Genomic DNA, 25044 nt, shown 5'->3' with positions numbered 1-25044 from the left:
AATGCTAATCTAGCACCTACCAGCATTAAACCTTTAACTTGTGCTACCAAATTTGGGAAGTGCTATGTCATCATAACGTCTGCTACAGATGGTGGACTGCTAATTGTACATCATCACTTGTGCTAGCAAATTATAACTGGCCTGCTATATCATAATTTCAGCTGCTACAATATAACTGCTAGCAAATCTGGGTTGTGCTACCTCATCAAAACTGGTGCTACTAAAGCACCAATGGTACTACAGTGAAACCCCACTTAACCAGACACGCTCGGGACCAAGTAAAATGTCCAGTTTTAAGGGGTATCCAGTTTAGAGAGGTTCTCTTTTGTACTGATATTTAAAAGGGTGCTACTAAAGCACCAATGGTACTACAGTGAAACCCCACTTAACCAGACACTCTCGGGACCAAGTAAAATGTCCAGTTTTAAGGGGTATCCAGTTTAGAGAGGTTCTCTTTTGTACTGATATTTAAAAGGGGACGGTGAGAAACGTCCGGTTTTGAGAGAAGTCCGGTTTACAGAGGGTCCAGTTTTGAGAGGTTTCACTGTACTATAATATCAAGCATCACGACTGGTAAATCCTGTCTGATATATCAAAGACAGTGGTATGTGTTATCCTGTCTATGGGATGGCGCATATAAAAGATCCCTTGCTACTAATGGAAAAATGTAGCAGGTTTGACTGTGTCAAAATTGCCAAATGTTTGACATCCAATAGCCAATGTGCTCTAGTGGTGTTGTTAAACAAAACAAACTCTTCTAAATCGGAGATGGTGATACTACAAGTTATGCTCCCTTGTAACTTTGACTGCTACATTATACACCGGCCTTGGTGGCGCAGTGGCTAAACCATCGGACTACAGGCTGGTAGGTACAGGGTTCGCATCCCGGTACCGGCTCCAACCCAGAGCTAATTCTTAAGGGCTCAACGGGTAGGTGTAAGGCCACTACACCATCTTCTCTCTTACTAACCACTAACCAAGTAACCCACTGTCCTGGACAGACAGCTCAGATAGCTGAAGTGTGTGCCCAAGACAGTGTGCTTGAACCTTAATTGGATATAAGCTCGAAAATAAGTTGAATTTTTTAAAATTAAAATGCTACATTATATCTACGAATTATGTGCTAGCAATATCTGGGCTGTGCTACCACATTATAACTGGTGCTACCAAAGCCCCGACAGTGCAGCTATAACACATCATAAATTACACTTCGAAATCAGTTCCAGCCAGTACACCATGACTGTTATATCAATGGTCATGGTATGTGCTATCCTGTCTGTGGAATGATATATATAAAAGATCCTTTGCTACTAATGGAAAAATGTAGCAGGTTTTCTCTCTAAGACTATATGTCAAAATTGCCAAATGTTTGACATCCAATAGCTGATGATTAATAAATCAGTGGGGGTGCTCTAGTGGTGTCGTTAAACCAAGGCTAGCTCTGCCACTCGCTAAGAATTTTGACAAGAATTGGCGAATTTTATTTTAATTTGGCGAAAAAATATTGTTAAAATTTATATTTTGTTGGAAAATAGCTCTAGGTTTTGCATTTTTTAAGATAATTCGTCAATACATTACAGTTATATGGCATCAGACATATGGTTAAGGGCCACAGATAATGAAAAAGGAAACCCACTGCCACCACGCAGTGGGCTGTACTTTTCGATTAGCAGCAAGGGATCTTTTATATGTGGTATCCCAGACAGGGTAGTACATATCACAGACTTTGTTACACCAGGGGCGGGATGTAGCCCAGTGGTAAAGCACTCGCTTAATACATGGTCGGTCTAAATCAATTTAAAGATATCTGATTTGCTGCTTCTCTGTGGTGATGACCTGATACCACAGCCACACTATTCAATGAAATTAACATTACCAAAACTGATTGCTCTATTTTGTATAAGTGACCGGTGTAAGTGTGACTATGCCGTAAATATGTTTTAGTTTATATTTAAAGGCAGTTAAAATACACCTGCAAAGACACAGTATTGTCTCAATGCTCTATTATTTTTCAGTAATGGTGAGTTACTCGGACATACCCCTATACATAATTATAGTAACCCAGTCTTTAATGAAAATTAATTGCTGTGTATCATTGTGTATAAACTTAAAGGGGTGGGATCTTAGTCAGTAAAGTGATAACTTAAAGTGCTTGTATCTTAGAATTGAATCACCTCTGTGGACCCACTCTCTGACTGGGTTTCTTCTCATCGACTAGTACATCAAAGGCTGTGGTATGTGCTGTTCTGTCAGTGGAAAGTGTTTTTTAAAGAAAAGATCCCTTGCTGTTAACAGCTGATTATTAATAAATCAATGTGCTCTAGTGGTGTCGTTAAACAAAACACAAACTTGTAACTTTTAATGAAGAGTAGAGAGGTGAGGGTTTATTTATTAGTTGGTTTCTCAGATTGTGAAGCATCTATCTTTAATTGTACCGTATGAACCAGTGTACAATACACACACATATGTATATACACACATGTGTGATACACATATATACACACACACACGTATGGTATACATGAGAGGAAGTTAGTAGGCCGATGATACTTAGGTGAGGTATATGTTGACACTGCAACATTTGTTCTCCTTCTTGGGAGGTGCAAACATTATCATCCCATCTCGACTACTTCCTCTCGGTCCATGAAAAACATAGCCACATGTTCGTGGGTTTGTCTTGGGAACAAAAAAGAAAAAATCAGGCTTTTTGTATTGTATGCTAGTGTGTGGAACATTGCTCTTTACAACAGGATGCAGATATACATAAGAGTTTAATTTCATTTCAACTTGTTTCCGTGCTTATATCCTATTAAGGTTCAAGCACACTGTCCTGGGCACACCCCCACCTCAGCTATCTGGGCTGTCTGTCCACGACAGTGGGTTAGTGGTTAGTGAGAGAGAAGAGGGTGTAGTGGTCTTACACCTACCAATTGAGTCGTTAAAACTTGCTCTGGGTGGAAGCCGGTACAGGGCTGCGAACCCAGTACCTACCAGCCTTATGTCCAATGGTTTAACCACAATGCCACCGAGGCCGGTACAGAGAGTTAAATCACACTGGAACAAATTTTGCTTTAGTCAGTTATCAGATATATATATTATATAGAGTTATTCAGTTATCAGATATATTATATAGATTATTCAATTATCAGATATATTATATAGGGTTATTCAATTATCAGATATATTATATAGAGTTATTCAGTTATCAGATATATTATATAGGGTTATTCAATTATCAGATATATTATATAGATTATTCAGTTATCAGATATATTATATAGAGTTATTCAGTTATCAGATATATTATATAGGGTTATTTCCTTGAAAATTATTAAAATGTGGTTAATTTAGAGGGACAGACCCTAGTTTTTCAACACTAAGACATATTTTTCACTATTAGAGCCATTTATGATCACTGAAATCAAACATTACTTCTATTTTATTGTTTTAATTATCCATTTCCGTACAACCGAAGTGTTTCCAGTCATCCTGGTGTTTCTAATACCACAAAATGTATTTTTCATATTTTTAAAAACGTACGTGCGTCTGAGAAGTGACAGTTATGGAGTCGAGTTTTAGTCTTTTTAAAGGGACATTCCTGAGTTTGCTGCATTGTAAGATGTTTCCTGCTAATAAAATATATCTATGATTAAACTTACATACATGTATTAAAAATATTTTCTTATTTAGAATATCAGTGTCTGTATATTCAATGTGTTTCTGGTCGTCTTAATATTTGTATGAAGCCCAAACTGGATTTTGTCTTCAAATAATTTCATACGTACGAAAAAATAATATTTTAGGAAATAAAATGAAATTTAACCTAGTATAAATATTAGAATGATCAGAAACACATTCAGTATACAGCCAGTAATATTTTATGCAGAAAAATATATTTGATATGTAATTACAATCGTTGAAAAGTCTCTGTTAGTCGATAACATCTTTAAAATTGCAGCAAACTCAGGAATGTCCCTTTAATGGTATTTCACCGTTTCGATTTCACAGACTCTTGTACTTGTACTCTTTCACTCTCTTGTAACATTATCCAAATGTGTTACAGGTTTGTAACTTGACTAACCATTTTTACAGGTTGAAACTAGTCTGCGCCTTTAAGGAATATCTTATTAGCCAAAGACTAAATGTTGTAGCCACTTAGTTACTATAAAGATTAGCACCTGGCTAATGTGGCAATGCACACGGTGAGACCTGCTGTTGTAAGCAGTCATATAAGTGAATGACAACGGTTTTTCCCGAAACTGTTGGCTGCAAATACACTGTTTACATCAATTTGTTACTGTTACACGTAGTATATTACCGTCGTAGGACCTCCACGAGTCCAACATATTGGACTCTGGTACTCGAGGGTCAAACAAGATCTGGACCCGAGTACACTAACTCTATATTATAATGAGTCTGACGAATAAAGTAAAATAGCATCATGCATCTTATTTCCAGCGCTGAATATGGATGCCAAATCATGCCATTGTATTGCATTCCACACATTCGAGTTAGGTTTTCCCTCCATGTGTCTTAGTCCTATAATGTAACTGGCGGCAAGCATATGGCAAAGTGATGTAAAAACATATAACTAATTAAATGAGAGTGCTCTTCATTGCATGGGTACTGGAGTCCTGTGAACGGACTCAAGTCTTGCTATACTCAGCCTGTGCCGAAGTATTCGAGTACTCGTGTAGACCCTATACTGTAGATGATTTATTGAAAATAAAATTAAAATTTATCAATTATTCAGTTTTCAATATGAAAAAAACAAACAAGATTCTTCAATTACCATATTCTGTTTCCAAATAGTCAAACCGGCTCTACTGGCCACCTGAATTAAGCATTCACCTGTGTTAAGAGGCCAGATTATTATTCTGCCAAATCTTCTAATATAGTACAAACTAACCTGTATTAAGCAGCCATCTGTTTTAATGGACACTATAACTATTCTCATAAATATAGTACAAATTTACTTGCATTAACCAGCCACCTATCTAAAGAGAACACTACTATCTTCACACATCTTCTAATGTAGTACAAGCTGACTTGTATTAAGCAGCCAACTGTTTTAATGGACACCCAAACTATTCTCATAAATATAGTACAAACTTGAATTAACCAGCCACCTGTCTTAAGACGACACTGTACTATTCTCATAAATCATCTAATATAGTACAAGCTAACTTGTATTAAGCAGCCACCTGTTTTTAATGGACACCAAACTATTCTCCCAAATATAGTATAACCTGACCTGTAAAAAGCAGCCACCTGTCTTAAAGGGTCACTTGTTAATACTCTCTTTGGTGGCTGTTTAACTGAGGTTTGACTGTATATATATAATTTTGTGGTTCATTTATCCAGTTTCTTGTGAGAGGAGTAGGAATATATTTTCATTACCCTTGCTGGCATCTGTAAAATGATTCTTTATTATCTACCTGTGAATTCCTGACATCACTACCATGGTGATACTTCACTGTTTGACACTTGACTTGGATAGCTCCATTCTTGAGCTGTCAGTAAGAATTCGGCCACATCTGCTCCGATAAATGGTCAGACTTTGGAAGTGTTTTACAAAAACATCTCACTCAGAGCTGGGAGGGATATCTTTGTCTCGTGTGCTGCCCATCGGTGTGTTCAGGTGCACTGCACCTGGCTTACCTCAGGGGACATAACTCTTAACACCTGTCGCAGACATTTAATCCTGGAGGCTGTGTTTTAGACCAGGTTTTGAAATTGCCTCGGTGGCATCGTGGTTAAGACATCGGACATATGGCTGGTAGGTACAGGGTTCACAGCCCGGTACCGGTTCCCACCCAGAGCAACTTTTAATGACTCGATGGGTAGGTGTAAGGCCACTATACACCCTCTTCACTAACCACTAACAACTAACCTGCTGTCCTGGACAGACAGTCCAGATAGCTGAGGCATGTGCCCAAGACAGCGTGTTTGAACCTTAGTTGGATATAAGCACAAAAATGAGTTAAAATGAATGAAAAGTACATGTGTTATACAAGTATAGAATTTATATCTATATTTGTGTTCTAAAGTTAGTTTGTTTTGTATAACAACACCACTAGAGCACATTGATTTATTAATTATTTATTTTGACATACAGTCTTACAGAGGAAAGCCACTATATTTTTCCATTAATAGCAAGGGATGTTTTATATGCACCATTCCACAGACAGGATAACACATACCACGGCCTTTGATATACCAGTCGTGGTGCACTGGCTGGAACAATAAATAGCCCAGTGCTCCCACTGACAGGTATAATTTTCAGAACGACCGTGCATCAAGCAAGAGCTTTACCACTGAGCTACGTCCTGGCACTATATCTGGAAAAGAGTACATAAAAGGTTCCTTGCTCCTAATGAAAAAAATATAATGGCTTTTCTCTAAGACTGTTCATCTATGCCAGACTTACAAATGTTTTACATCCAACAGCTGATAATGAATCAATCAATGTGCTCTAGTGGTGTCCTTATAAAAAAAAACGGCCTCGGTGGCGTCGTGATAGGCCATCGGTCTACAGGTTGGTAGGTACTGGGTTCGGATCCCAGTCGAGGCATGGGATTTTTAATCCAGATACCGACTCCAAACCCTGAGTGAGTGCTCCACAAGGCTCAGTGGGTAGGTGTAAACCACTTGCACCGACCAGTGATCCATAACTGGTTCAACAAAGGCCATGGTTTGTGCTATCCTGCCTGTGGGAAACGCAAATAAAAGACCCCTTGCTGCTAATCGGAAGAGTAGCCCATGAAGTAGCGAAACTACATGTGAATACAATTATGTTAAATTTCAGGAATGTGAGAGGGCTGGAACAAAAAAAGCTTACTGCAGCTGGCGTCCAGGGGCCACTCAAGGGCCCCTGAAGGAAAATTGTTGTTTGCAACCCCTGGAACTGCCAAAAATTGAATTCAATGCTAACAAATCTAAACTGGTTATAACTTATAATATAAGGCACGCATCATAAACTTGAACCGTGAAAACATGAACCTTGTGTGATCAACATTATTGAAAATCATGGGGGGGGTTTTGGGGGGTGGGGGGTAGGCGAAATGGAAAATTGCATTTACGCATTTTTTTTATAACACCAGACAAGCTTACGATAGCCGAATCGTTCTTTCTCCTGTGGAATTTTTATTTTTAGGAATTCTGCGACTTAAATGAATGTTGATTGTACCTTCCCATTTTTCAACAGCCCCAAACAGAAAGCACCATTTGTCTGAGATTAGATAAACGGTTATTTTGTGCAAGCATTAGACATGCAAAACATGTATCCTGTTTACAACAGGGAGGAAAAAAACAACATGCTGCATGCAGTCTAACAGTAATCTGATTAGATGTTGTATAAATAGGAACACTTTACAGTTATTTAGTAGAAAAGGAATGGAATGTGTTTTTAATGACACCTCAACATATTTTCTTTCTGATATGTATCATTTAGGTTGAGGGGTGGGATGTAGACGAATGGTAAAGAGCTTGCCTGGTGTGCGGTCGGCCTAGGATCGATCCTCATTGGTGGCTCATTGGGCTATTTTTTCATTCCAGCCAGTGTACTAAGACTGGTATGTGCTATCCTGTCTGTCGGATGAAGCATATAAAAGATCCTTTGCTGCTAATAGAAAAATGTAGCGGGTTTCCTCTCTAGGGCCCGGTAACACTCAGGGCTTCTCAAATTTTTATAAAATCCACTAGCCATGGGATCAGTGATTTTAAAAATTTACTAGCCACGATTAAAAATTAACTAGCCCTACTGTACTTTAAGTTAAAACAATTTTACTAATTAATATTAATAATCAGATATGTCACCTAAAGAGGGAGATAGAGCTTAAAAACACTAACATTGAGTGGTGGTGGGGAGGGATGGAGGATATTCATATTTACAAAATAGACTTAACTGCAGCATTTGACAAATTTCTTTTCACTAGCCATTGGGCATGGCAATAATATTTATTTACTAGCCCAACACTGAAATTCACTAGCCATGGGAGTGGAGCTACCATAATCTAGAAGCCATGGGTAACACAAAGCACTAGTAACACCTATGTCAGACATATGCCACACATTATGTCTGGTGTACATCTGATATAAGTGTTACGAGTGCTTTATGTTACCGGGCCCAGGACTCTTTATCTCAAAATTACCCAATGTTTGCCATCCAATAGCCCTTGAACTTACAAGATACAATAATGACCCAATGTTTGCCATCCAATAGCCCTTGAACTTACAAGATACAATAATGACCCAATGTTTGCCATCCAATAGCCCTTGAACTTACAAGATACAATAATGACCCAATGTTTGCCATCCAATAGCCCTTGAACTTACAAGATACAATAATGACCCAGTGTTTGCCGTCCAGTAGCCCTTGAACTTACAAGATACAATAATGACCCAGTGTTTGCCGTCCAGTAGCCCTTGAACTTACAAGATACAATAATGACCCAGTGTTTGCCGTCCAGTAGCCCTTGAACTTACAAGATACAATAATGACCCAGTGTTTGCCATCCAGTTAACTTACAAGATACAATAATGACCCAGTGTTTGCCGTCCAGTAGCCCTTGAACTTACAAGATACAATAATGACCCAGTGTTTGCCGCCCAGTAGCCCTTGAACTTACAAGATACAATAATGACCCAGTGTTTGCCATCCAATAGCCCTTGAACTTACAAGATACAATAATGACCCAGTGTTTGCCATCCAGTTAACTTACAAGATACAATAATGACCCAGTGTTTGCCATCCAGTAGCCCTTGAACTTACAAGATACAATAATGACCCAGTGTTTGCCGTCCAGTAGCCCTTGAACTTACAAGATACAATAATGACCCAGTGTTTGCCATCCAGTTAACTTACAAGATACAATAATGACCCAGTGTTTGCCATCCAGTAGCCCTTGAACTTAGAAGATACAATAATGACCCAGTGTTTGCCGTCCAGTAGCCCTTGAACTTACAAGATACAATAATGACCCAATGTTTGCCATCCAATAGCCCTTGAACTTACAAGATACAATAATGACCCAATGTTTGCCATCCAATAGCCCTTGAACTTACAAGGTACAATAATGACCCAATGTTTGCCATCCAATAGCCCTTGAACTTACAAGGTACAATAATGACCCAATGTTTGCCATCCAATAGCCCTTGAACTTACAAGATACAATAATGACCCAATGTTTGCCATCCAGTAGCCCTTGAACTTAGAAGATACAATAATGACCCAGTGTTTGCCATCCAGTAGCCCTTGAACTTAGAAGATACAATAATGACCCAGTGTTTGCCATCCAGTAGCCCTTGAACTTAGAAGATACAATAATGACCCAGTGTTTGCCATCCAGTAGCCCTTGAACTTAGAAGATATAATAATGACCCAGTGTTTGCCATCCAGTAGCCCTTGAACTTAGAAGATACAATAATGACCCAGTGTTTGCCATCCAGTTAACTTACAAGATACAATAATGATCCAGTGTTTGCCGTCCAGTATAACTTACAAGATACAATAATGATCCAGTGTTTGCCGTCCAGTAGCCCTTGAACTTACAAGATACAATAATGACCCAGTGTTTGCCATCCAGTTAACTTACAAGATACAATAATGACCCAGTGTTTGCCATCCAGTTAACTTACAAGATACAATAATGACCCAGTGTTTGCCGTCCAGTAGCCCTTGAACTTACAAGATACAATAATGACCCAATGTTTGCCATCCAATAGCCCTTGAACTTACAAGATACAATAATGACCCAATGTTTGCCATCCAATAGCCCTTGAACTTACAAGATACAATAATGACCCAATGTTTGCCATCCAATAGCCCTTGAACTTACAAGATACAATAATGACCCAATGTTTGCCATCCAATAGCCCTTGAACTTACAAGATACAATAATGACCCAATGTTTGCCATCCAATAGCCCTTGAACTGACAAGATACAATAATGACCCAATGTTTGCCATCCAATAGCCCTTGAACTTACAAGATACAATAATGACCCAATGTTTGCCATCCAATAGCCCTTGAACTTACAAGATACAATAATGACCCAATGTTTGCCATCCAATAGCCCTTGAACTTACAAGATACAATAATGACCCAATGTTTGCCATCCAATAGCCCTTGAACTTACAAGATACAATAATGACCCAATGTTTGCCATCCAATAGCCCTTGAACTTATAAGATACAATAATTTGGGTGGGTTTTTTTATGTTTTCACAATGTCTTGAGATATTGAGCTGTCATTTATCATTTACTGTTACAGATGAGGTTTGACTTTCACGGCATTTTTCACAGAGTTATGGCACTTGAATTTAGGAGATATGAAAATTTGTTAGGTCCGGGTTTTTTTTAATTCCGCTGTAAAATTTGACACTTTCTGCATTAGAATTTTATTAATTCTGCGGGAAAAATACTGCAACATAGAAAACTGAAAAATAACACTTATAAATTAAAACTAAATGTTCAAAATGTTACATATTTACTTGAAATTCCAACAATCAATACTTATATGTTAACAGGGTTTCACATGATGCAGGAATCCTGCGTATTTGACACAACATTTACCTAAAATACTCTAAATAAAATAGGTGTGTGTCATGGTTGACGCAAAATATTTCCGATGTAAATCGATTTTACATTCATTTTTTTTTAATACATAAAAACCTAACGACTAATTTAATGAAATTTCAGTTCCATTTATTGCACAATACCAAACAAACTGGTGTCAGCAAACAGATAAACAAAAAAGCATATAACATCAACGAAGTTCAATACAGAAATAGTCGAGCAGTTTAACTGGTTCCCAACCTTATCAATACATTTAACGTAACTTAAGTGTTAAAACCAGTGTGTTTCATGTAGTATGCCAGTCCCTTTCTCTAAATTTAGATCATCACGACAATGTCAAATACGCGGTCTTTATACAAATATCAGCTGCGAGTTTTTTTGTGTTTTTTTCCCACTGTCAATCGCTTTAACATTAAAAAATTATTTTTTAAACACCTAAAAACCTAACGACTACGAAGTTTCAGAACAAATATAGCCTAGCGGTTTAACTGGTTCCCAACCATATCAATACATTACGTTAGATAAGTGTTAAAAACAGCGTGCCAGTTCCTGTCTAAATTAGATCATCGCAACAGTGCCAAATGCGCGGTCTGTTTACAGACATGTACAATGTCATGTAGATGGTTGAGAATATCTCATAATAGGATGTTTTTTTAAGAAATGTTTTATTTAACAACGCACTTAACACATTTTATTTACAGTTATTTGGCATCAGACATGTGGTTAAGGACCACACGGATATTGAAAGAGGAAACCCGCTGTTGCCATTTCATGGGCTACTCTTTCCAATTAGCAGCTAGGGATCTTTTTATATGCACCATCCCACAGACAGGGTAGTACATACCACAGCCTTTGATATACCAGTCGTGGTGCACTGGCTGGAACGAGAAATAGTCCAATGTGCCCACCAACGGGGATCGATCCCACACTGACAGCGCATTGAGCGAATGCTGTACCACTGGGCTACGTCCTGCCCCTCATAATTGGAGTTAGTCACAATTATAGTCACAATTATAGTCACAATTATTGTCACAATTATAGTCACAATTATTGTCACAATTATTGTCACAATTATAGTCACAATTATTGTCACAATTATAGTCACAATTATTGTCACAATTATAGTCACAATTATTGTCACAGATGCAGCTATGTTACAGTGTCTGGGGCCTAATTCACAAAGGTCTCTTAGGCTCTGCTAGACAACAAAGCATCCTCTTTGTAAGTATTTTAGCATTGCACTGCGAGGTCTCAAAGTTGCGAGAGTTTAGTGAATTAGGCCCCAGGTTAGCATGCAGCATTGGGTGACTAAAAGCCAAAGGGTGCACAAAAAGATAGTGCAGGGCACATAGTAAGTCAGTACTTTTCGTAATGTGCTTCCCTCTGTTTAGCAAATTTAAAATGGCGGGCAAATTTTTTATGTTGTCGTTGCAAGATTTATTTTGTTAATAATGACGCAAGTATTTCAGTACTGTAAGTTATACATTTTTGGTTTGTGTGTCCATTTGTTGCACTATTTCAGTTGAGAAACGCTTGAAACATGGTGCCACAAGTTTTGAATACCAGCTATATATAGGATATGTAACAATATTCGGACGTAGAAAGAACCACACTTTCTAAGTATCCCTTCGGACTACATAAAAAGACAGAAAAAAGCAATAAATTATTTTCAAGAAGAAAAACAATGTGCATGTATTATACAGATAGAATAGTGGATATAATATATGCATGTAATATAAACGAGACAGTTTTTCAGTTAATTGTGTGATTTAAGAAATATATAGCATAGATGACTCCCATTTGTGAATACATGACTCCCAAAATAAAACCCTGTGAGTCATGATGATTCCTGTTTTCCAGATGCTAGGTGGAACCCTGGTTAATATAATTACTTTATATTAAATAGAATAGAATGGAATTGCTGAATCCTATTTCATATTTGTGGAATTTGTCAAAGTGTAGTTACAATTCGTCGATTTTCATAACCTACGCACCAAGCAACAACCGGAATATCTCGCCACAATCCATCGCGAGAATTTCCAGCCTGTAATAACTTTAAAAAATAAATAAAAATTCTTTATGCATCTATTTATTATTGTATGGAAAGTAAACATTATTAAAATTCCATGTTTAATGCTACAATTCAGAACATAGAACATTTTGCTGTGATTAAGACAAATTCCATGGCATGAAATTATTAATTTTGCACATGTTCTGCACGAAAAGTGATTTTCCGCAGATGAGCAACTACATGTATTCTGCATGATGATATAAATTCTGCAAATTTTTCCGCATCCGCGGAATTACGGAATTCAGGAGGGACTGACATGTGTTGCTTTAGCAGTACTCTCAGAATGCTTGTTTTATTATTCCCAATAAATTAATATGCAATTACTTAGTGTAGCATAGCATTCTGGACATTTAAACCAGCATAGATATAATTTTTTTAAATGCAACAGTGATTTTCTGCAAAAATGAGCATTGCTAACAAAAATATTCTTTATATATTTATCACATCCCATTCTCTTGAATGTAGATCATGTGTAAGATTTCACGCACTTTTTTTTCTTTTTTCTTTTTTTCTTTTTTTGAATTTATAATGCCTAGATGTGTTACACTGATATGCTTATATCAGTTTTATTTGAAACTGTTAACATTATTGGCAGTAGGTACTGATTCGGTCTAGTGGAACCCTAAAGGCTGTAAGGAATTGGGTGAGACAATTGTGGGAGATTCTTTTATCAGGGACCAGGTTGAATGGGTGCAGTCTGTGTCTGCGGCTGTAGATAAGACTAATGAAATCCACTCTTTCAATTAGGCTCACGGTGATGAATAACAAGCGTTTTGATTGGTTATCTGATAACAGACAGATCTATATTGTTTACACTGAGCAACTGGTTTCTGCTGACCTGTTCTAGGCAACAAAATTATTACAGCTTCCTGCTTTTCTTTTCTTTTTTCTTTTTTTTCTTTTTTTCCCCCCCCTTTTTTTTTCCTTTTTTTTTATTTTTTATTTTGTTGGGTTGTATTTCTGTTGCTGAGGTTAGCCATCAGGTTTAAGTTTAGTTAAAAAAAAAAATGAAAATAACACCCGGAAAGCTAATGATGTCATTAGAAAGTGACGTCATTAGCAATTGGAACAAGCCAAGTTGACGGTTCAAGGGTCTACAGTTAGATTGTAGCCAGGTATTTGTTTTTCAAGAAATATCAAATATACAGTTAGTTCCGTAGAAAAATGCTTCAATTTACAATGGACATAACCACATGGAGTTTTTAGATTTGCGGGTGTTATTGTCTATTTGATACCCGTAAATGCTTCATTTTTAACCTCAGGCTAACACCTTTGGTCAAAAATGACATTTGTGGGATCAAATAGACAATAACACCCGCAAATCAAAAAACTCCATATGGTTATCTCCTAAAAGCGCTTGTCTGATCAGGTTTCTGACAGATGGTAAAACAGGTATGGCACCATACCCAGATGTTTTTTTAAAAGTTGACCTTTTAACAATATTAATTACTCTTATCATTACTGTATGATTTTCATAACCCTAACCGTTACCTTAATTTTCTTTCTGGGGGAGCCCCCCCCCCCTCCCCAATACCTCCTATTGACTGTGGTTACATTCAGTTCCATACTAGCGCCATTCCCAAAAATGTCTTTCTGACAGAAACACTGCATGGTCAGTCTATGATTGATTGTCATCAGTGGCCCATTGGGCTATTTCTCATTCCAGCCAGTGCACTGCGACTGCTACATACATGGCCGTGGTATGTGCCATCCTGTCTGTGGGATGATGCATATAAAAGATCTCTTGCTACTAATGGAAAATTTCTTGTTTCAGCCAGTGCACCACGACTGGTATATCAAAGGCTGTGGTATGTGCTATTCTGTCAGTGGGATGGTGCATATAAAATATCTTTTGTAGTCCAGTGGTAAAGCACTTGCTTGATGCATGGTCGTTCTGAGATTGTTCCAGCCAATACACCACAACTGGTATATCAAAGGCCGTGGTATGTGCTATCCTGTCTATGGGATGGTGCATATAAAAGATCACTTGTTACTAATGCAAAAATGTAGCTTTTTTTTCTCTTAAGACTATATGTCAAAATTACCAAATGTTTGACACCCAATAGTCAATGAAAAATAAATCAATGTGCTCTAGTGGTGTCATTAAACAAAATAAACTTTTACCGACACCTTAACACATTGCTTGAAGTGACTTTCCAGAATTTGATACTTATTTTTTCGACTAACAGAGCATTTTTAAAATCGCACACTCTAGTTTCAACCCATGAAAACTTACACAGGGCTTCTAGATTATGGTAACCCCACTCCCATTGCTAGTGATATTCAGTGTTGGGCTAGTAAATAACTACTATTGCCATGCCCAACGTCTACTGAAAAAAAGAAGTAAGAGTCAAATGTTGCAGTTAAGTCTATTTTGTAAATATGAATATACTGACCCCAATCCAACCCCTAATGTTAGTGTTTTTAAGCTCTATCTCCCTCTTTAGGTAACATATGCAATTATTACTATTATTTAGTAAAATTATATTAATTTAAAGTAAGTAGGGCTAGTGAATGTTTCATCTTGGCTAGTGAATTTTTAAAATCACTGATCCCATGGCTAGTGGATTTTTAAAATCACTGATCCCATGGCTAGTGGATTTTTAAAATCACTGATCCCATGGCTAGTGGATTTTTAAAATCACTGATCCCATGGCTAGTGGATTTTTAAAATCACTGATCCCATGGCTAGTGGATTTTTAAAATCACTGATCCCATGGCTAGTGGATTTTTAAAATCACTGATCCCATGGCTAGTGGATTTTTAAAATCACTGATCCCATGGCTAGTGGATTTTCAAAACATTCTAGAAGCCCTGATTTACACTACATTTGGTTAATCTACAACCTGTAACATATCTGGATAAAGTTACAATAGTTTTGGTTTGGGGGTTGAAACTACCCCTGTCAAAGCAACTTTCTTTCTTTTTTCAATATATTATCCGGAGGAGCATGACAGCCCCCATCCCCCAATAAACCGGCGTCGTGGCAGGCCATCGGTGTATAGGCTGGTAGGTACTGGGTTCGGAACCCAGTCGAGGCATGGGATTTTTAATCCAGATACCGACTCCAAACCCTGAGTGAGTGCTCCGCAAGGCTCAATGGGTAGGTGTAAACCACTTGCACCGACCAGTGATCCATAACTGGTTCAACAAAGGCCATGGTTTGTGCTATCCTGCCTGTGGGAAGCGCAAATAAAAGATCCCTTGCTGCCAATCGGAAGAGTAGCCCATGTAATGGCGACAGCGGGTTTCCTCTCAAAATCTGTGTGGTCCTTAACCATATGTCTGACGCCATATAACCGTAAATAAAATGTGTTGAGTGCGTCGTTAAATAAAACATTTCTTTCTTTCTTTCCATCCCCCAATAAATTTGCTCTCCTCAATCTAGACCCCCTCCCTGCTATCCCTGTCGGTGGCCCCATTGGGCTATTTCTCGCTCCAACCAGTGTTCCACAAATGGTGTAACAAAGGCTGTGGTATGTACTATCCTGTCTGTGGGATGGTGCATATAAAAGATTCCTTGCTGCTAGTCAAAAAGAGTAGCCCATGAAGTGGCGACAGTGGGTTTTCTCTCTTAATATCTGTGTGGTCCTTAACCATATGTACGATGTCATATAACCGTAAGTAAAATGTGTTGAGTGTGTCGTTAAATAAAACATTTCCTTCCTTCCTTCCCTGCTAAAATTCCTGTGAAAAGCAGCTTCATCGGCATGTTATCATTGTCCTTTATGGAATTCGATTTATTGGCATGCGCCCTCTAATGGCCGACAGCTTCACAAACATACACAGATATTCACCCAGCCCTGCCAGCCATTTATGAAAATATCTCAGAGCAGACAGCCCAGATTGGATTCCAGGGGACTATTTTCCCCCTTCTTTTCTAATTGCTGCTAATATTTATTGACATACTGGGCAAAGGTGCAAAAGGTTATCAAAATGATTCCACGTCTGATTCTGTATAGGTCACTGTTATGGTCCGCACCTTGGTCCAGCCTTTAAAAACACACAACTGTTTGCTGTGACTACAACAATGCATGTTGTTGTTGTCTTGCCTCAACAGCAGTTGGAAGGTGAGAAGTGTTAATGCTGTTCCAGTAGCAGCGTCATCATGTTTTTTTTGTTTAGCTCTATGCATTGCATTTTTTGCATTTGTCCTGATATGTGGTCGGTCTAGCAACCCCTGCGATTGGCCACGGCAATCAGCAATGCCGTGGAGATATGTGGTCGGTCTAGCAACCCCTGCGATTGGCCACGGCAATCAGCAATGCCGTGGAGATATGTGGTCGGTCTAGCAACCCCTGCGATTGGCCACGGCAATCAGCAATGCCGTGGAGATATGTGGTCGGTCTAGCAACCCCTGCGATTGGCCACGGCAATCAGCAATGCCGTGGAGATTGCTGTGTAGTTTTTAGTTCTCCTCAGCACTTTTTTGCCTTGAACTATATTCAGGGTGTCTGAGTGAGTGCTCCGCAAGGCTCGTAGCAGGCCATCGGTCTACAGGCTGGTAGGTACTGGGTTCGGATCCCAGTCGAGGCATGGGATTTTTAATCCAGATACCGACTCCAAACCCTGAGTGAGTGCTCCGCAAGGCTCAGTGGGTAGGTGTAAACCACTTGCACCGACCAGTGATCCATAACTGGTTCAACAAAGGCCATGGTTTGTGCTATCCTGCCTGCGGGAAGAGCAAATAAAAGATCCATTGCTGCCTGTGGTAAAAGAGTAGCCTATGTGGCGACAGCAGGTTTCCTTGAACTATATTCAGGGTGGCTGAGTGAGTGCTCCGCAAGGCTCAATGGGTAGGTGTAAACCACTTGCACCGACCAGTGATCCATAACTGGTTCAACAAAGGCCATGGTTTGTGCTATCCTGCCTGCGGGAAGAGCAAATAAAAGATCCATTGCTGCCTGTGGTAAAAGAGTAGCCTATGTGGCGACAGCAGGTTTCCTCTAAAAAACAGTGTCAGAATGACCATATGTTTGACGTCCAATAGCCGATGATAAGATAAAAAATCAATGTGCTCTAGTGGCGTCGTTAAATAAAACAAACTTTACTTTATATTCAAGATGTTTTCAATGGCATGTTCTTTTTTGCCGTGGACATTTTCATAATTGCAGGGTTTGGGATCCCCATCGGTGGGTCCATTGAGCTATTTTCCATTCCAGACAATGTACCATGACTGATATATCAAAGTCTGTGGTATATGTGCTATCCTATTCTGTGGCATGGCATATATAAAAGATCCCTTGCTACTAATGGAAAAATGTAGCGGGTTTCCTCTCTAACACTGGCTGTGGAATTTACTTGACAGACGAAACAACATTTTATGACAAGTCCTGTCTTATTTAATGCAGTATTCAAAGTTAGGGGCACTTTGAACTTTGACCTGACAATGGTTCATTGTAAACGGAGTTTATCTGCATGTAGTTTATGTTGGGCCTATTTAAAAAATCATGTTTTGGGGAACATGATCAAAACAAAATAGGTATGGTACATTTAGGTAAGCTTGGTTTTTTGTTTTAATTTGATTGTTTTGTTGTCGGTTTTGTTGTCGGTTTTTTAAAACTACAGTCACCTTACTTGTCCAGACAAAATGTTACGTGTACAAAAATTATTGTAATAACAGGTAACAAGTGTTATTTGATTATTTTTCTAATGACAGGTATTAGTGCTATAATTGACTATTTTTCTACAGGAAACGGGTGCTAAGTGACTATTTTTCTGATTACCGGTAACGGGTGCTAATTGTATATTTTTCTGATGACGGGTAATGGATGCTAAATGACTATTTTTCTGATGACAGTTAATGGGTGCTACATACAATTGACTATTTTTCTGATGACAGGTAACTGGTACTAAATGACTATTTTTCTGATTACAGGTAACGAGTGCTAATTGACTATATTTCTGTTGTCAGGTAACTGGTGCTAATTGACTATATATCTGATGTCAGGTAACTGGTGCTAATTGACTATATTTCTGATTGCAGGTAACGAGAGCTAATTGACTATATTTCTAATTGCAGGTAACGAGTGCTAATTGACTATATTTCTGATTGCAGGTAACGAGTGCTAATTGACTATATTTCTGATTGCAGGTAACGAGTGCTAATTGACTATATTTCTGATTACAGGTAACGAGTGCTAATTGACTATATTTCTGATTGCAGGTAATGAGTGCTAATTGACTATATTTCTGATTACAGGTAAAGAGTGCTAATTGACTATATTTCTGATTACAGGTAACGAGTGCTATTCTGAACTCGCTCAAGTTCAGCCCGTCTTCCCAACCAGAAGATGGTCCGATGGGTATCAGTGTCGCCATATCAACAAACATCGGAATCGCCAAGTCAGCCATCACTAATGCATCATTTAGAGCAAAGAAACTGCCTGGTAAGTAAAAAAACAAACAAATTGAACACACAGATCTTGGGAGGGTGTGTGGTGTAAATGAGGGGATCTTTAGGGATTTTGGTGTGGTGTAAATAAGGGGATCTTTAGGGATTTTGGTGGAGTGTGGTGTAAATAAGGGGATCTTTAGAGATTTTGTTGGGGAGGGGTGTAAATGGGGGATCTTTAGAGATTTTAGTGGGGTGGGGTGCAAATGAGGTGATTTTTAGGGACTTTGGTGGGGTGGGGTGTAAATGATGTGATCTTTTCGGATTTTGGTGTGGTGGGGTGTAAATGAGGTGATCTTTAAGGATTTTGTTGGGGGGGGGGGAGAGTTGATATTGATATTAAACTTGTCATTTGTCAACAGATGAATTTTCGATTATAGCTAATAATTTTTTTAACCTTATGAATTAGATGTTCTCGTAGATTAAATAGAACACTAAACAAAATAAACCTAGGTACCAAAGGGTTAAGTCACACATCCTAGTTTCTCACACGTGAAAATGGACACTAAGTTTGGTTAATCTACAAACCTGTAACATATTACCGGCCATGGTGGCGTTGTGGTTAAGCCATCAGATATAAGGCTGGTAGGTACAGGGCTCACAGCCTGGTACCAGCTCCGACCCAGAACAAGTTTTAACGACTCATTGGGTAGGTGTAAGACCACTACACCCTCTTCTCTGTCACTAACAACTAGTTGATTTTTAACGACTCAGTGGGTAGGTGTAAGACAACTACACCCTCTTCTCTGTAACTAATCACTACCAACTAACCCACTGTCCTGGACAGACAGCCCAGATAGCTGAGGTGTGTGCCCAGGACAGCGTGCTTGAACCATAATTGGATAAGGGAAAAATATGCTGAGGTGCTTAAAATCCAGGGTCGGGGTTTAGCTCAGTCAGTTGAGTGCTCGCTTGAGATGTTGCAAAATTGAACCTCCTTGGTGGATCCATTCAACTGATTCAGGTTTTTCTCGTTCCAACCAGTGTACCACAACTGGTCAAAGGCCGTGGTATGTGCTTTCCTGTCTGTGGGAAAATGCATATAAAAGATCCCTTGCTGCATTAGGAAAAATGTAGCAGGTTTCCTCTGATGACTACGTGTGAGAATTACCAAATGTTTAACAATCAAATAGCTGATGATTCATTAATCAATGTTCTCTAGTCGTGTCATTAAAACAAAAAAAACTTTAAACTTTTTGAAGTAACACACCAGACATCTTTTCTTTCAGATGACATTTCTGTTCCAACGACCCTCGACTCAAAACTCCAGCCAATAGATGAAGACAGCGATGCAACTAGTTTGACTCAGATTACTAATAAATCGGGACGGTTTTCGGGCAAACGAGCCAACCTGTTTAAGAAGGACAAGGACAAGGACAAGGTGAAGGTGAAAGAGAAGGAGAAAGTGACGAGGAAGGATTCCGACGTGAGCATCAAGTCTGTCGATGGTGCGAGCATGAGCGGGAAGTCGCTCGTAACCAACGGCGATTCGTTGGACAGTGTTTCCGTGTCGGTCATTTCGAACCAGGGCAAATCGGTCGTGGACAATATCGAACTCGTGAGCCTCTCGAAAACATCTGTCGGCGACGACGAATACCTGGTCGCCAATGGTTGCAGTGAGGAGTTCGCCCCATCAGAGATGCCAAAGAGTGTGAGTGCGTCGCCTAGTGTCCACAAGGAAATCAAGAACGGACCTGTTAATACGGAAAGTCTGAGTACAGATTTATGATGGAATATTTTGTTGTGTTTTTTAATTTTATTGGGGGAAAAAAAAGAGAGACAAAATCCTTGTTATGCAAACAAATACTGTGGCCATTATTATAACATGTTTGTAACTAACAGCTTTTTTAATCATTTTTATATACTCCCTTGTATGACCGCTTAAGACAGGTTCAACTGTAATTAAATTTTGTTTCTTAGAATATCAATGTCTTGTCTAAACCAGCATTCAACCCTGTGGTACCGGCCTCCGTGGCGTCGTGGTTAGGCCATCGGTCTACAGGCTGGTAGGTACTGGGTTCGGATCCCAGTCGAGGCATGGGATTTTTAATCCAGATACCGACTCCAAACCCTGAGTGAGTGCTCCGCAAGGCTCAATGGGTAGGTGTAAACCACTTGCACAGATCAGTGATCCATATCTGGTTCAACAAAAGCCATGGTTTGTGCTATCCTGCCTATGGGAAGCCCAAATAAAAGATCCCTTGCTGCTAATCAGAAGAGTAGCCCATGTAGTGGCGACAGCGGGTTTCCTCTCAAAATCTGTGTGGTCCTTAACCATATGTCTGACGCCATATAACCGTAAATAAAATGTGTTGAGTGCGTCGTTAAATAAAACATTTCTTTCTTTCATTCATGGGCTATTCTTCGTTTAGCAGCAAAGGGTCTTTTATATGCACCATCCCACAAACAGGAGCACCGACTGGAACAAGAAATAGCCCAATTGGCCCACCGATGGGAATCGATCCTAGATCGATCGCGCATCAGGCAGTTTAGACAGAATCCACTGCGTAAATGTTGCATATCCTCTACTGTATCATAATAGTTAATACTGACAGTTTATTATCATCATATATTAATTGTTTGCAGTCCTCGTTTCATCTTTTGTGCAAAGTTCATACCTTTTATTAAAGGGACAGACCCTAGTTTTTAAACACTAAGGCATATTTTTTACCTAGACTCTAGTTTCAACATGTAAAAATGGACACTAAGTTTAATTTACAAACCTGTAACAAATTTGGATACGACAGAGTGAAACAAGAGTCTGTAATGTTGAAATACCCGTAAACATAAACTAAAACGCAACTCCATAACAGTTACTTCTCAGAAGCACATACGTTTTTAAAAATATGAAAATTGCATTTTGTGGTATTAGAAATACCAGGATAACCAGAAACAATTCTGTAGTACGGAAATGAATAATCTAAACAATAAAATATAAGTAATGTTTGATTTCAGTGATCATAAACGGCTCTAATAGTGAAAAATATGCTGTAGCGTTTAAAAAATAGAGTATGTCCCTTTAATGCAAGCCTAAAAAATATAGTGGCAAACGAGTAAATGTAATTATGTGAAAAACTTGTCATATACATGTGTGGCGTTGATTGTGTTTTGTATACAGACAACCAGCATTAAAGAGACATTCCCAAGTTTGCTGCATTGTAAGATATTTCCGACTAATAAAATATTTCTACGATTAAACTTACATATTAAATATATTTTCTTGTTTAGAATATCAGTATCTGTATATTCAGTGTATTTCTGGTCGTCTTAATATTTGTAAGAAGCCCAAACTGGATTTTGTTTTCAAATAATTTCATACGTACGAAAAAACATATTTTAGAAAGTAAAATGAAATTTAACCCAGTACAAATATTAGAATGATCAGAAACATGTTTAATATACAGCCACTAATATTTTATGCAGAAAAATATATTTGATATGTAATTACAATAGTTAAAAAGTCTCTGTTGGTCGATAACATTTTAAAAATTGCAGTCGGTACCGGGCATCGAACCCTGTATCTACCAGTGTTGAGTCTGATGGTTAGTGGTTATAGTGAGAGAAAAGAGGGTGTAGTTGTCATACATCTACCCACTGAGTCGTTAAAACTCGCTCTGGGTGGGAGCTGGTACCGGGCTGCGAACCCTGTATCTACCAGCCTTATGTCCGATGGCTTAACCATGATGCCACCGAGGCCGGTAGTCAAATTCAAATAACATTTAGCTGAACAGAATTTAAAAAAAACAAAAACAGCTATACATATACAAATGATATACAGTTTTTAAATTATCTTTTTTAGTAAAATAGTAATGACATATATTCGCCAAATGCGATTTAAAGTTAAATTTATCGAACAACAGCTTAAACCCTAAAATCATTTCCTTGTATCCGTATAATGATCCCTATCTTCCGTAATGGTGTCTTTAAAATAAAGTTAATGTTAAGAACATGTACAAGTGTATCAGGGCTTCTAGATTATGGTAGACCCACTGCCATGGCTGGTGATATTCAATGTTGGGCTAGTAAATAACTACTATCACCATGCCCAATGGCTAGTGAAAGTTAGTCAAATGCTGCATTTAAATCTTATTTTGTAAATAAGAATATCCTCTTCACCATCCCTCCTCCCCCCAATCTAACCATTTTTAAGCTCTATCTCCCTCTTTAGGTAGCATATCCAATTATTACTATTAGTAAAACTGTATTTTCTTAAAGGGACATACCCTAGTTTCAACCCGTGAAAATGCACACTAAGTTTAGTTAAAGGGACAGACCCTAGTTTCAACCCGTGAAAATGCACACTAAGTTTAGTTAAAGGGACAGACCCTAGTTTCAACCCGTGAAAATGCACACTAAGTTTAGTTAAAGGGACAGACCCTAGTTTCAACCCGTGAAAATGCGCACTAAGTTTAGTTAAAGGGACAGACCCTAGTTTCAACCAGTGAAAATGCACACTAAGTTTAGTTAGTCTACAAACCTGTAACACATTGGGATAAAGTTACAACAGAGTGAAACACGAGTTTGTGACTTTGAAATGGTGAAATACCCTCTTAAAATAGACTAAAATTCGAGTCCATAACTGTTACTTCTCAGAAACACATGCGTTTTTTAAAATATGAGAAATGCATTTTGTGTTATTAAAAAACCCAGGATGACCAAAAACACTTTGAATGTACGGAAATGGATAAATTAAACAATAAAATCTAAGTACAATATAATTTCAGTTATCAAAAATGGCTCTAATAGTAAAACATATGCCTTAGTGTTTAAAAACTAGGTTATGTCCCTTTAAAGTAGGGCTAGTTAATTTCAGTCGTGGCTAGTAAATTGTAAAATCACTGATCCCATGGCTAGATGATTTTTATAAAAATTCTAGAAGCCCTGTATATATATAATATAATATGAAAACATTCGCAAACCATATAATATACTGTATGCAGGGCCCAGTTTCACAAAACATCGTAAGCCTAGTTTTGCACGTAAACGTAAACGTAAATCTACGACTAAACCACAATTCTTATTACCATCATAGTACAACAAATATAGTTTTAAGTACACATATTTCATCTTCTTTTGTACTTAAAATGTTCTGTCTTCTGTAATGATGTAATTTTCTGAGTGAAATGGATGCCAAATATGTGTAAACGTTTGATCAGTATATCTGCTAGTCACAGACGTAATTTTACGATGTTTAGTGAAATTGGCCCCAAACTCTTAATTAGCATGTATATTTTATCTTTGTAAATATAAGAATAATGGACATTTCTCTGTAAATATGTGTAGATTGTTAATATTTCTTTGTAAATATGATATAGTCTGTAAGGTGTATTATGCGGTCAGTAGGGTGTTGAAGGGTAATAAAGATTAGTGGTATAGAATATAGTATCTTAATGTTTGATCTCATGGTGTTGAAGAACATATCCAGTAATCCAGTAGAGTTAGTAAGAACAACAAGAGAAAACAGTTATCTGTAAAACAAATAATGTCTCTTTCACTGAGGGTGAATTTTATTTTTATTTCTATTTTTAAAAATTTTTAAACACTGTTGATTGTAAGAGTTGTCTTTCCTTGTTAGAGTTATCTTATCATTGTTTTGTATATTTGTATAGACTAGGTTTGATTTTTAAAAAATTAATCCTAAAAATAGATATGAATTTACTTGTGTGAAATGTAATTCAAGACAACATGCAGTTATTGTGACCTTTGGTCAGGAATGTGCGTTTGTGTGTTTGTTTTCTTTAATGACACCACTAGATCACATTGATTTATTAATCATCGGATATTGGATGTCACACATTTGCTAATTATGACATATAGTCTTAGAGAGGAAACCCACCACATGTTTCCATTAATAGCAAGGGATCTTTTATATGTACCATCCCACAGACAGAACAGCACATACCATGGCCTTTGATATACCAGTTATGATGCATTGGCTGGAACGAAAAATAGCCGAATGGGCCCACCGATGGGGATTGATCCCAGACCAACCACGCATCAG

At 38.1% G+C, this 25044-nt stretch overlaps 1 protein-coding gene across 1 annotated transcript in view; it reads left to right on the top strand.

Moving 5' to 3' along the window:
- LOC121387751 (hyccin-like) overlaps window positions 1-21133 on the top strand; it is a 183175-nt gene extending 162042 nt beyond the window's left edge. The window contains exons 11-12 of the mRNA XM_041518950.1: window positions 18888-19038; window positions 20273-21133. Coding sequence (XP_041374884.1) covers window positions 18888-19038; window positions 20273-20772 — 651 coding nt within the window. The 3' untranslated portion in view covers window positions 20773-21133. The remainder of the gene's footprint in view (window positions 1-18887; window positions 19039-20272) is intronic.
- Window positions 21134-25044: the final 3911 nt, after the last annotated feature.

The sequence above is a fragment of the Gigantopelta aegis genome, chromosome 13, assembly GCF_016097555.1.
Source record: "Gigantopelta aegis isolate Gae_Host chromosome 13, Gae_host_genome, whole genome shotgun sequence".
Classification (NCBI taxonomy): Eukaryota; Metazoa; Mollusca; class Gastropoda; order Neomphalida; family Peltospiridae; genus Gigantopelta; species Gigantopelta aegis.
This window is presented reverse-complemented; position numbering and strand designations above follow the sequence as displayed.